Here is a 12,564-nt window from a genome sequence, read left to right as displayed (position 1 = left end):
AGCATTTTTTATTTTGTTTTTGTTTTTATCCCGAAAAATTGTAATGATATTATTTGAATAGTGAAATAATGTCAAATCCCCATCCGTATCTCAGTTACACGCTAATATCTCTGTTAACCTGTCATCTCTTACTAGAACGGGGCTTTCCAACCCTGTTCCTGGAGAGCTACCATCCTGTAGGCTTTCGCTTCAACCCTAATCTAGCGCACCTGATTCTTATAATTGGCTGGTTGATAATCTGAATCAGGTTAGTTACAACTGGGGTAGAAGCGAAAACCTACAGGAGGATAGTCCCCCCAAGAACAGTAGAACACCTCTGTTTAACTTGTCTCTCAGTAGAACATATAGTATCTCAATAGAATAAGACAACTGCCCTGAAAAGAATAGTGTGTGGTGGCTAGTGAGACTGGCATGGCCAGCCAGTGATCAGGTCTGTAGACTACTCCTATAGTAGCCTACATCTCTTTGTATCTCCTCCCTCATTATTGATAGGCTGTCAGATCCAGTCAGCTGTCAGTCCTCAGGCTCATACACTCTACATCTTCATTAGCGCATGCCTGGCATGTGTCCTAACTGTCCCCCCACAAACACTGGGACTGGGCAAAGACAAAAGGTGTGTATAGTAGTATAAGGTGCATTTGGAAAGTATTCAGACCCCTTGACTTGTTCCACATTTTGTTACGTTACAACCTTGTTCTAAAATTGATTAAATTGTTTTTTCTCATCAATCTACACACAACTCTCCATAATGACTAAGCAAAAACAGGTTTTTAGACATTTTTGCAAATGTAGAAACAATTCAAAACTGTAGTATTCATACTATATGTAGAAACAATAGAAGCAAATGTAGAAGCAAATGTAGAAACAATTTAAAACTGTAGTATTCAAAACTGTAGTATTCATACGTATTTACTCAGTACTTTGTTGAACCACCTTTGGCAGCGATTACAGCCTTGAGTCTTCTTAGGTATGACGCTACAAGCTTGGCACACATGTATTTGGGGAGTTTCTTCTCTGCAGATCCTCTGAGGCTCTGTCAGATTGGATGGGGAGCATTGCTACACAGTTATTTTCAGGTCTCTCCAGAGGTGTTCGATCAGGTTCAAGTCCGGGCTCTGCCTGGGCCACTCAAGGACATTCAGAGATTTGTCCCTAAGCCACTCTGGCATTGTCTTGGCTGTGCGCTTAGGGTCGTTGTCCTGATGGAAGGTGGATCAGGTTTTCATAAAGGAAAAAGTCAAGGGGTCTGAATACTTCCTGAATGCACTGTATGTACTGCATACTGGTAGTCATTGCAACCCTCCAGCCACTGCAGCCACAGAGAAGGGCGATGTGAATGCAGGGAGGAAGTTTGCTTCAATATACCCTATCATTCACAGACAATGAAAGTCCAAACCCAATAATTCTCCACAAAGTGTAGATCACCTCAGCATTTCCTGAGAGAGAGCAATAATAACAGGTCTGCCTGTGTTTCTCCAGCAGATGGAATTCATGGAGATTGAATCATTTAATAGGGAGAGCGCTGTTTTTCCAGCGAGGTGACATTGAGTGGATGGAGGGATGTCCATTAATAACACATGAGTGTGAGACGTGAATGGTGAAGGAGGGAGTGTATGGATGTGAAAGGTTGTTGAGGTGAGAGTCTGCTGCTTCTGCTACCGCTGTCAAGCTGCGGAGCAGTTCTAGCGCTTCTATTTCTGTCTCGGCCCGGCGCAGGCAGCGAGTTGAGCTGTAAACCCATGTGATTCATGGTTTGATTATCTTTGCCCGCGGGCCTCCATTTCTCCGCTCACTCCAAAGGCATGTGCTCCCTAAACTTCTTGTCCTCTCTGCTCTACCTACCTACATACTGCCGCTCCCTGCTAAATCAGCTGGAAAGATTTAATATGGCCCTTCTATTTAGTGGAAGGTGACCCGTCCTGGCGTCCTTCAAGAACAAAACCTCTAGCAGCTAGGCTTGATGTCATTAATGACTGCTCTACGTGGGCTACTGTTCAGTACAGTACTCTGCTATACTACTTTAAGATGTTACTGTGTTCTCTCACCATTAAACACCAGTGTTTTATAGCTGCCTTTATAATGGTGCTGTTGCTGGACACTGCTGTTAAAACCTTATGGACCACGTACGCGTCCATTTCGCTGCTGTGTGTGTGACTGACATTGACATGTCTCTAGTGGTGTTTGTATCCATCTTTTTTTGTGTTGCATGTCTTTCTTTCCTATCTGCCTGAACATTGAACCTGATGTGGAGGGACATCTCTCTCTAGAAATTTCTCTTAAACTCTCTTTTATTAGAACATCTCTAATATAAGAATACATATCTTTCTCTCTCTGTATAGTATGAACCTGACGTGGCGGGACATGCAGCACTTGGTGGTGAGAACCTCTCACCCCGCCCACCTCAGCACTGACGACTGGAGGACCAATGGAGTGGGCCGCAAAGGTAACAGGAGAGCTCTCATTGGACATGCCTTGGCTGACTGAACTACGTGATAAGTGGACTCACTTGACTCTTTGGAACTTCACTCATGGTTATTCTGTCTCTCACAGTGAGTCATTCGTATGGGTATGGTCTGCTGGATGCGGGGGCCATGGTGGCCCTGGCCCAGAACTGGACCAGCGTGGGCCCACAGCACCAGTGTGTCCTCACCATGCTCTCAGAGCCCAGGGACATAGGTAGCCGGCTGCTTTTCAGTAAGACATTGGATTCCTGCTGGGGCAGACCAGAGTATGTCAACTCTCTGGAGCACGTCCAGGCCCGCCTCACTCTCTCCTACAACCACAGAGGAAACCTGGCTATACACCTCATCAGCCCCCTAGGGACACGCTCTACCCTGCTGGCTCCCAGGTACACCCACACACACACATTTTACATTACATTTTAGTCATTTAGCAGACGCTCTTATCCAGAGCGACTTAAAGTAGAGTGCATACATTTTATTACATTTTTACATACTGAGACAAGGATATCCCTACCGGCCAAACCCTCCCTAACCCGGACGACGCTATGCCAATTGTGCGTCGCCCCACGGACCTCCCGGTTGCGGACGGCTGCGACAGAGCCTGGGCGCAAACCCAGCCCAGCCTGGGCGCGAACCCAGAGACTCTGGTGGCGCAGCTAGCACTACGATGCAGTGCCCTAGACCACTGCGCCACCCGGGAGGTGGCCTACTGTAGAAATACAATGGCCTACTGTAGAAATACTACTGTAGAAATAAAAAGGAAACCTCATCAACCTCATATCAGTCTGATAGATACACTATCCTCCAGGTAAACATAAACATGTTGACAGAAAAACACAGTGCAGTGTTTGTCATTTTTAATTTATGTTTGCTTGAAGTGCTGTGTATTTTTAGCAGCCGTTCTGGGAGGTATTGTTTTTGAAGAGCCCTTCATGGTTTAGGATGGTTGCTATGAGATCTATGTTTTTGGCTGTGAGCCCTAACTACTCTCTCTGTGTCTCTCTCTTTCTCTCTCACCCTCTTTTCAGGCCTAAAGACTATTCGCCAGAGGGATTTATTGACTGGGCCTTCATGACCACCCACATGTGGGACGAGGACCCTCGAGGGGAGTGGACCCTGGAGATAGAGAACGTCTCAGAACAAGGACACGACTATGGTAAGAGGACACCTATGTACCTTTATACCCCTCCTCACATACACCGGAGAGGCTCCTCCCTCCTCTTTTCTCTCTCCTTTCCCTTCTCCTTACTCCAGGAGGTCTCCTCTGCTGTCGTTTGTTAGTCTCAGCACAGCAGGGGAAATAAGATGAGTGATTCTCTTTACTCCCTCTGCCTCCTCTTCATCCATATTCCTGTCCACACCATATCAGTTCTCTCTCTCGTTCTTAATCAGCAATTGTTCTCCTCTCCCTGTGTTTGTCAGTCAGTTCACCTACCTCTTCACCATCATCATATTAGTATCTCTCTGACACTCACCCATTCTCTCCTCTTAGAGGTATTGAATTGTTCATTCCTTCTGTTCTTCTTTCTCTCTTGAATTTGAAATGTGTTCACCCTCTCTCTCTGTTCCTCTCCTCCCCCTCTCTCATCCTCTCTCCTCCACCCCTCCCAGGTGTGTTGAGTCAGTTTACTCTGATCCTGTATGGTACGGGCTCCAGCTCCAATAACCCCTCGTCTCCTGACTTCCCCCGGCCTTCCAACAACAGCTGCAAGACCTTCGACACCCAGCAGATCTGCATCGGTGAGACTGACTGTCCGAGACGCACTGAGACAACTATCACTGAGATATCTATAGCACTAAAAGATTCCAGATGGGATTAGAAGCCTCTTGGTGACACTCAGCATGTGGATGTGGGGTTCTCATGCATATGATGCAGGTTGGCATTTTTTGAGATGTCTCATGTGCTAGAGGCAGCTCTGCCGAGTGGTCACTAGCTGGCAAAGCCACAAAGTTATCAAATCGGATTTTAAACCTATGCTTAACCTCCACCACACTGCTAAAGCCCGGTGTACCCGACACGGTTTTGGCCCCGATATAGTTTTTGAGATCGGAGACAAAATTCCCATGTCGTTGCCTACTCGGGGTGCGCGGCTGTCCCCGACGCTCGTTTAATGTGAGCGAGTAAGTGACGCAATCTGATCCCATCTTTGAGCAGTTCCAGACATCCCGATATTTTCAAACATGTTGGATTTTATCAGCACAAAATCTTCAATGCTCTTGCAGTGTGAGATGTGCAACATCAAGTTTTAAGAAAAGTGATCAGCAATAGCCTGAGAGCTCGCAAAAAAAATTATCCAGTAAGATGATGACGTTGTTTCGCATCACACAAAATGTGTAGACTCTCGAGCAGGAGCGATGACTGCTACTAGTATGCATTTGTACTTGCCTTTAACTAAAGTGACAAATCGTTACGCCTCTGAAGTTCCCAAGCAATGTTATTCAAATCAAAATTTTGACCAAATATTTTAACTCTGTATGGCAGGTGTGAATGTCTGACTGAAAACATTTTCGTGAGACATTGTGGTGGTATCGAAAATCCTCACGGCAAAGTGAAGAATCTTGTAGTGTGCGACACCCCAGCTGCACCACTACTTTGGCAAGACAAAAAACTACATGAAAGACGGTCGTTTAATGTGAGAGGCTCAGCAATGTTAGGATTTTGAAAGTCGTGTAGTGTACACCCGGTTTTACCATAATGCCTGAACCTAACCTTAAATTAAGACCTAAAAGCATATTTTTGCTTTCATACATTTCTACGATATAGCCAATTTTGACATTGCAGCTGGCCCATCCAGCGAAACCACTCAGTTCTGCCTCCAGGGCAAGACTTATGACAATAAACGTCAACCTGCACATAAAACAGGAGTGTTAAAAGGCTTGTGGCATGTTTTTGCTTTTTTGTGTGTGGGTGTATGTACAAGCCTTTGTCCCCACTGAATGCTCAGAAAATCAGCACCTCATCCCCATGTGTGTGTATCATCTTGCTTTCTCAGTTTTCCTCTTCCTCTCTCTCTTTCCCTCTTCCCCTCTCTCCCTCTTTCCAGAGTGCAGCCTAGGCTTCTCCCTGTTCCTGCAGGGTTGTGTGAAGCTCTGCCCTCCCGGCTTCACCACGGGCCCCCAGCTCCTCAACATGTCCCTGGACAACTGGGTGGACTTGTCCTCCGTCCAGTCCTGCCTGCCATGCCACCCTGCTTGCCTCACCTGTTCCGGCCCCGGGCCCAGCGATTGCCTCTCTTGCCCCCCTCACAGCCACCTGGTCCTCACCGCCTGCCTGCACCAGAACCAGGTCCAGCGCAAGTCCCCCACTGGCCCCGACCGCCAGGGAGATGTGGGTGGACCAGGGGAAAGCCCAGTGGGGTTAGAGCAGGGGGGAGGTGGGGGAGTGGGGGAGCCTCCAGGATCTAGCCTGGCCCTGTCCTCCCCTCTGGCCACCCTCCTGGCGGTGCTCAGCTGTGCCTTCATCCTGGCAGCCTTTGCCGGGGTCTTCCTTATGCTGCAGCTGCGCTCTGGTGGCGCCCCCTGGGTCCGGATGACCAAACTGCACTCTGTGGAGAAGGGAGGATGGGCCTCGGGGGGCTTCGGCCTGGGGCTGGGCTGGGAGAGGCAGGGCAGGGTATCCTATAAGGGGATCCCCACCGTGTGGGGTGACGAGGACCAGGTAACACTGGGGGGCTCTGATTCTGACAGTGAAGAGCTGAACTGCCACAGTGAGAGGACAGCCTTTATCAGGACACAGAGCTCTCTCTAGCCCCCTCTCTGACCCCTACATCTGGAGGAAACTCTCTTCAGAGGGTTTGGTCTCTCCAGCCCCTCCCTCTGCTAGAGCTCATGGGTCTGTAGTGTGAGTCTGTTTCAGGCATTGTCCCTGGCTGATACACAGAGATTCTGATCCAGGAATGTAATGGCTCAGCCCAGCAAGCACCTCTTGGTCCACCACCTCTTGATTCACCCTCAAGCATTAATCAATTGAAAATGTTTTTGTTTTATAATGACTATATATATTATTTTTGTTTTATTTTAATTGTATTTGTTGCTTTTAAACACTTGAATAAGATTATTTGCCCTGGCCCAAGGGTCTAGGTAAAGGTAAAGTACACTTTTCACTATTGTTTCCCATTGACCTTTAGTTTATTGTAGAAAGGCCGATTTCTGTATTTTGAAAGTTGCATATCTTGAAAACTTGATTGCTGTGACATGCAAAACATTTTGGGACTATATCAACAATGGACTAATGAAACAAAAGATAGTTTTTGGGTGGAGTTTTCCTTTAAGCAGACATCGGAAGAGATGTCAGTATGTATTAGTATACGTGTGTCTGTGTGACAGTGACTTTTTATTTAATGTACGAGAGAGAAAGTTTGCAGATTTGGGCACTGATAAATGCCTACATTTGAACGCAGTGGCTGTACAGTAACATGCTATACATGACGTCAGACCTCAAGCTCTGCGCTTCACAGCGCTGTATGGGTTTCGACTGACCGCCGTTCTGCACTTGAACACCGCACGCGATATGAAGTTGCCCCAATCTTGCTCACTAATTGGGCAACTTCTTTTGTTGACTGAGTGAGGGAAAGCTGTAAATGTATTTTGAAAGATGAGACGTTGAGGATTATAATTAAATACTGTTTTGATGTCATACAAGCAAGCCAAACACCCATGAGTCCAAATGTGTACTTCACATTTCCGTATATGATCTATATTTAAGGTACAGTTACAAGATCACATGGCGTCATACCCTGGGTTATTCTGAACAGAATGTGCATATGTTTGTCTACTGTGAAGAACATTTGACGCAGCACACGCACCTGAATGCACTCATGACTCCTTTCTATGCGCACCAAAATTACGATTTGTTTCCCTGAATTGCATTTTGAAAGCCTAACACTGTAATATCGTGTTTTATAACTTAGCTAGTCATGTTGGCAATAGAACAAGCTTTCAAAGTGTGCCCACCTGACCCAGATTGCGATTTATAATGTTTTTTGGATTGCGTAAACAACACCAGTAATTGTGTAATGGCGGGGACAATGGGTTGTGTTCCAAACAAAACAACTTCAAGTGTGCTTGCTCTAGTTCCTCAACGGCACATCTAGGAGAGCTCAGCACCTTATAGTTGAAGGCTGCTCTTTGAGTCATACAAGTGCATTGAAATGACTTAGGAAATGCGCACTCTTTGGAGAGGTGTGTGGCCACTTGGAGACACCAGTTAGTCCTCTCACTCGAACTCTTATCATCAGTAGTGCTAAGCGATTTTCGATGTCGGTTTCGATTATGTTTTTACATTAAATGCTCTATGCATTATATAGGTTGAATGCTGTAACACAGAATAAAACAATTAATAAAAGACGATGGTAGTGACTGCCCATTACTGTTGATCACTTATGAACCATTATTTATTCACATTACTTTAATAAAATATTTCAGTTGTTGTGTATATTACATTTGTTTTATTTTATGACTTTATTATTTCATTCCGAGTCATCATCTCATCTCTATAGAGCTGCTTCCTATGCTTGCTGTCTGACAAAATCACTATTTTGTAGTTCTTCAAAGTAAATAAGGCATACTTTTATGACTGCTGAATACCAACTATCAATCACTTAGATCATGTATTTTCAGGTAGAGATACCACGCTAAGCAACAGCTGCTCTCTATATCCCCTCAGGATCGCGCATTCTTCTCTCTTCCGTAGCTGTCGTAAAAGAAAGACAGACTGGACAAGTAGATGCGCAATGGATTTTGGGGATTGTAGTTAGTTTAGCGCATAAAACGTGGCAGTTATGTAGGATATTGGCCAATTGGAAACCACAACTCCCTACTACATCACACAGTTCAGGCTGGATCTGAATTATCTCTAGAGAAACTGAGTGACGTGAGCATTGAGTTCACAGATACATTTTTTTACGAACGACTTCGGTCAATTAGTTGTTTGAAAACTGAAAAATAACTGACAATTTTGTTAATGGCTTAGCTCTAATAGACAGTGTAATGTTTGGATTCAGTCAGATGAACTTTTGTGTCCTCACCTTTCAGTTTTATAATTTTCCCATAATCTCAACTGTTCCTTTCAATTGCTTCCATGGTTATGCATATGCTTTTAATATTTATTCTGTAAGAAACCTTTCAATTTAGCCCGATCAATAGTCCCACGAGTGTAATGGGTTAAAGGCCCAATGCAGACTTTTTTTTCTCAAAATCAAATCATTTTTCGGTAACAATTGAGTACATTACTGTTTTTTTAACCATTTGATTGAAAACCAAAATTGTTTCTTAGCAAGAGCAATTTCTCAAACAATAATTTTGCTAGGACTGTTTGGGAAGGGTCTACGTGGGGAGGGGAAAACTAGCTGTTATTGGCAGAGGTTTGGAACGTTCTTTCATATTGCCTGGTGATGTCACCAGGCAGGCCAAAACTCCATCCCACCAAAACAGTGTCTTTTCAAACAGCTCTTACACTAAAAGGGAATTATCAACTTTTTTTACAATTTATTATTCCAATCTCGTAGTGTGGCAATATATATAAAACACAGGAGAATCACATTTTTGACTGCACTGGGCCTTAACACTTTTTTATAACACTTTTTCCTACTGTTTGTTTTTTGAGTTTCCTACTCTTCTCCATAATCAGTGGGCTCCAGCATTTCTTAATCTGCTAATAAAACCCCAATATAGACAACACATCAAAAAACCAGCACAGACTTTTTTGGAGTAGTCTTCAAGGTTTTGATAACTATTGAGCTTTAGCTTAGCAATATTGTCACCAACAGCTTAAAAGCACTTAATACCAATATAGACAATTGTTGAAAGGACAAACTTCTAGTATTGTGGTTTTTGGATGTAAGTAGAAAGCTCATGCATCAATCAGCAAACACACACACTACAGAACAAGTGGGAGAAGGGATGGCAGGTAATATTAGTCAGCCACTTTTTTCATTTGCACACTGGGTTACTTACAGAGGGATTACCAACCCTGCAGTACTGTGTTCCCATCTTTCTGAAGAAGAAGAAGAAAAAAAACAGTTAACCCAAAGCTATTTGACCTTCTCAACCTGTCTCTATTCTCTTGCTATCGGCAAGAAATAAGATCATTTTGTCTTCATTTTCCCCATGGAGGCTCTATTGATTTTCAGGGTTTGTTTCTCTGCCAAGTCTTTATCAGTGGAAAAAAGATAATAGCTTTCTCTTGTTATTACACATTTCACATATTTTGACAAGCAAATGTATTAGCCTGCAGGTATTTGCAGTCATGCATTATTAAGTTATTGGTCAACTTTAAGAACATATAATTTGGACTGGTCTATACAATCAAAGCTCTTGAGTATTGTATGTGATAAGAACTGCTATGGTGAAATGTTTATAGATCAGTTACAGCATATTTTAAATTTATTGTATTTTCTATTATTTTTTCTATTTTATCATTTTTATTTAACTGATGATTGATGTCAATATTGTGGGGATAAATGTCATGCTAAAATAAAATGACTTTGTAGGTCATATGAGATGAAAGCTGGTGTGTTGACCCATTCTGTGCTATGTATCACCCTTGTGGAGCTCTGTGTAGGCGTGGTTTCACAGCAGTCAGCCAAAGCTTACAGACACTCACAACACACACGCCGCTAATGCTTTGTCAGTGCCCGCCAGCGATACACAAGCCCACTTCCTGATATCTAGGGCTTCTGTCCTCTACCGTTTTTCTCTTCCACTTTCTCCAGCTACCAGAAGAGCATCACCACAACCCCCTAAGATACAATAACTTCCTCTAGTCCTAAATACTGCTGAAATACAAGGACATTAATATTTAAACTAGATTCATATGGAAAGTTTTGCGTGTCTGTAGGTTGTATTTGCGGAGATCATTAACAGGAAATTTCCTCCATTCCCCAAAAGAGTAGAGGGGAGCAGGTCTAAGATTCAGAATGCACCCCATAATTAGATCTACAGGGAGAAATTGTAGTTAATTTCAGATCCCGGAACCTGTGCATACCTTGCATGGCAAGTATGTGTGTTGAGTGAGTGAGCGAATGAGTTTGTCTGCGCTTGTGTTGAATCTGAGGAGATGGAGAGTCACTTGTCATTCACTGACCCATGTACTTGTGTGTGGGTGTGCTGTAGGGGTTGTTCAGTGGTCATTTAGTCTGTCTCTTTGTCGTTCTGCAGGGGGATGGAGGAAGGATCTACTGTAGTGGAGGGTATCTGGCTGGTTTGGATCTCCTTGAGGGCCAGGCTGGCAGGATGGATTCTGCTCCTGGCTTTTAAGCAGATCCCCGTAGAACAGTCATGGTCTATGGAATACTGTTCACTAGTGTTTCATGGTCTATGGAATACTGTTCACTAGTGTTTCATGGTCTATGGAATACTGTTCACTAGTGTTTCATGGTCTATGGAATACTGTTCACTAGTGTTTCATGGTCTATGGAATACTGTTCACTAGTGTTTCATGGTCTATGGAATACTGTTCACTAGTGTTTCATGGTCTATAGAATACTGTTCACTAGGGTTTCAGTTAGTTTGCCAAGTTGGCTTTTTAAGCTCTTGGTTCAATTTGAGTAGTTCTGTAACATGCCAGTTTCTGCAAGGGAACGGAATGAGAAATACTGGGCAAAAACAGAGAAAATCATGATAAAATGCTACCAGTCTAGTACAAAGACAAGCTACAAAATGAAGAATAAATAGTATCTTATCTACAGGATAAGATAAGGAATAGTATTACTGTTGTTAAAAAGGTAAGTCAAAGGTCAAATTCTGTTAATCCAGAAATAAATCCCATCTGATAAAACGGATTCCAATGCAGAGTGTTTTGTTGCCCCAGGGTTCCTATAGCATCATCTCTCCTCTCAGCCCTCTACCTCCCTGACTCCATTATCTCCCTCCCACAATCTCTCACAATATCTCCCTCCCATTATCTCCCTCCCCCTCCCACAATCCATTATCTCCCTCCCACGATCACCCTCGGGCCCTCAACCTGGTCTCAGAGCATTCTGTATGTAAATCTGAGGAACTCCACTTCGTATGACATATTACGAATTTGCAAAATTTACAATATGTTACGAATTTGCAAACGTACAATATGATACGAACTTGCAAAAGGTATATGTCAATCACCATATTCTTATCGGCAGACTCAAGAGGCTTGGTTTCTCAAATGACTGCCTCGCCTGGTTCACAAACTACTTCTCAGATAGAGTTCAGTGTGTCAAATCGGAGGGCCTGTTGTCCGGACCTCTGACAGTCTCTATGAGGGTACCACAGGGTTCAATTCTCGGGCCGACTCTTTTCTCTGTCTATATCAACGATGTCGCTCTTGCTGCGGGTGATTCTTGATCCACCTCTAGGCAGACGACACCATTCCTTATACATCTGGCCCTTCTTTGGACACTGTGTTAACTTCTCTGGGATATGTGGGACGCTAGTGTCGCCAACAGCCAGTGAAATTGCAGGGCGCCAAATTCAAAACAACAAATCTCACAATTAAAATTCCTTAAACATACAAGTATTATACACCATTTTAAAGATAAACTTCTTGTTAATCTAGCCACAATGTCTGATTTCAAAAGGGCTTTACGGAGAAAGCACACCTTGCAATTATGTTAGGTCAGCGCCTAGCCACAGAAAACCATACAGCCATTTTCCAAAGAAGGAGAGGTGTCACAAAAGACAGAAATAGCGTTAAAATGAATCACTAACCTTTGATGATCTTCACCGGATGGCACTCCCAGGACATCATGTTTGACAATAAATATGTGTTTTCTTCGATAAAGTTCATTTTTATGTCCAAAAACCTCATTTGAAATTGGTGCGTTATGTTCAGAAATGCATTGTTTCAAACAAACATCTTGTGAAAGTGCAGAGAGCCACATCAAATTACAGAAATACTCATCATAAACATTGATAAAAGATACAAGTGTTTCATATACAATTAAAGATAAACTTCTCCTTAATGCAACCGCTGTGTCAGATTTCAAAAAAGTTTAACAGTAAAAGCACACCATGCAATTATGTTAGGTCAGCTCCTAAAACTCAGAAATAGCATTATAAATATTCACTTAACTTTGATGATCTTCATCGGAATGCACTCCCAGGAATCCCAGTTCCACAATAAATG

At 43.4% G+C, this 12,564-nt stretch overlaps 1 protein-coding gene across 4 annotated transcripts in view; it reads left to right on the top strand.

Moving 5' to 3' along the window:
* Positions 1 to 9,968, top strand: part of LOC129866912 (furin-like) — a 190,476-nt gene extending 180,508 nt beyond the window's left edge. For all 4 annotated transcript variants that reach the window (XM_055939940.1, XM_055939939.1, XM_055939938.1 and 1 more), the window contains exons 11-15: positions 2,340 to 2,443; positions 2,551 to 2,848; positions 3,491 to 3,618; positions 4,074 to 4,202; positions 5,507 to 9,968. In XM_055939940.1, the coding sequence (XP_055795915.1) occupies positions 2,340 to 2,443; positions 2,551 to 2,848; positions 3,491 to 3,618; positions 4,074 to 4,202; positions 5,507 to 6,210 (1,363 nt within the window). In that variant the 3' untranslated portion in view covers positions 6,211 to 9,968. The remainder of the gene's footprint in view (positions 1 to 2,339; positions 2,444 to 2,550; positions 2,849 to 3,490; positions 3,619 to 4,073; positions 4,203 to 5,506) is intronic.
* Positions 9,969 to 12,564: the final 2,596 nt, after the last annotated feature.

This window comes from Salvelinus fontinalis, chromosome 12 (assembly GCF_029448725.1).
Source record: "Salvelinus fontinalis isolate EN_2023a chromosome 12, ASM2944872v1, whole genome shotgun sequence".
Taxonomy (NCBI): Eukaryota; Metazoa; Chordata; class Actinopteri; order Salmoniformes; family Salmonidae; genus Salvelinus; species Salvelinus fontinalis.
The sequence above is the reverse complement of the archived record's forward strand: the minus strand, read 5'-3'. Positions and strand labels throughout refer to the sequence as shown.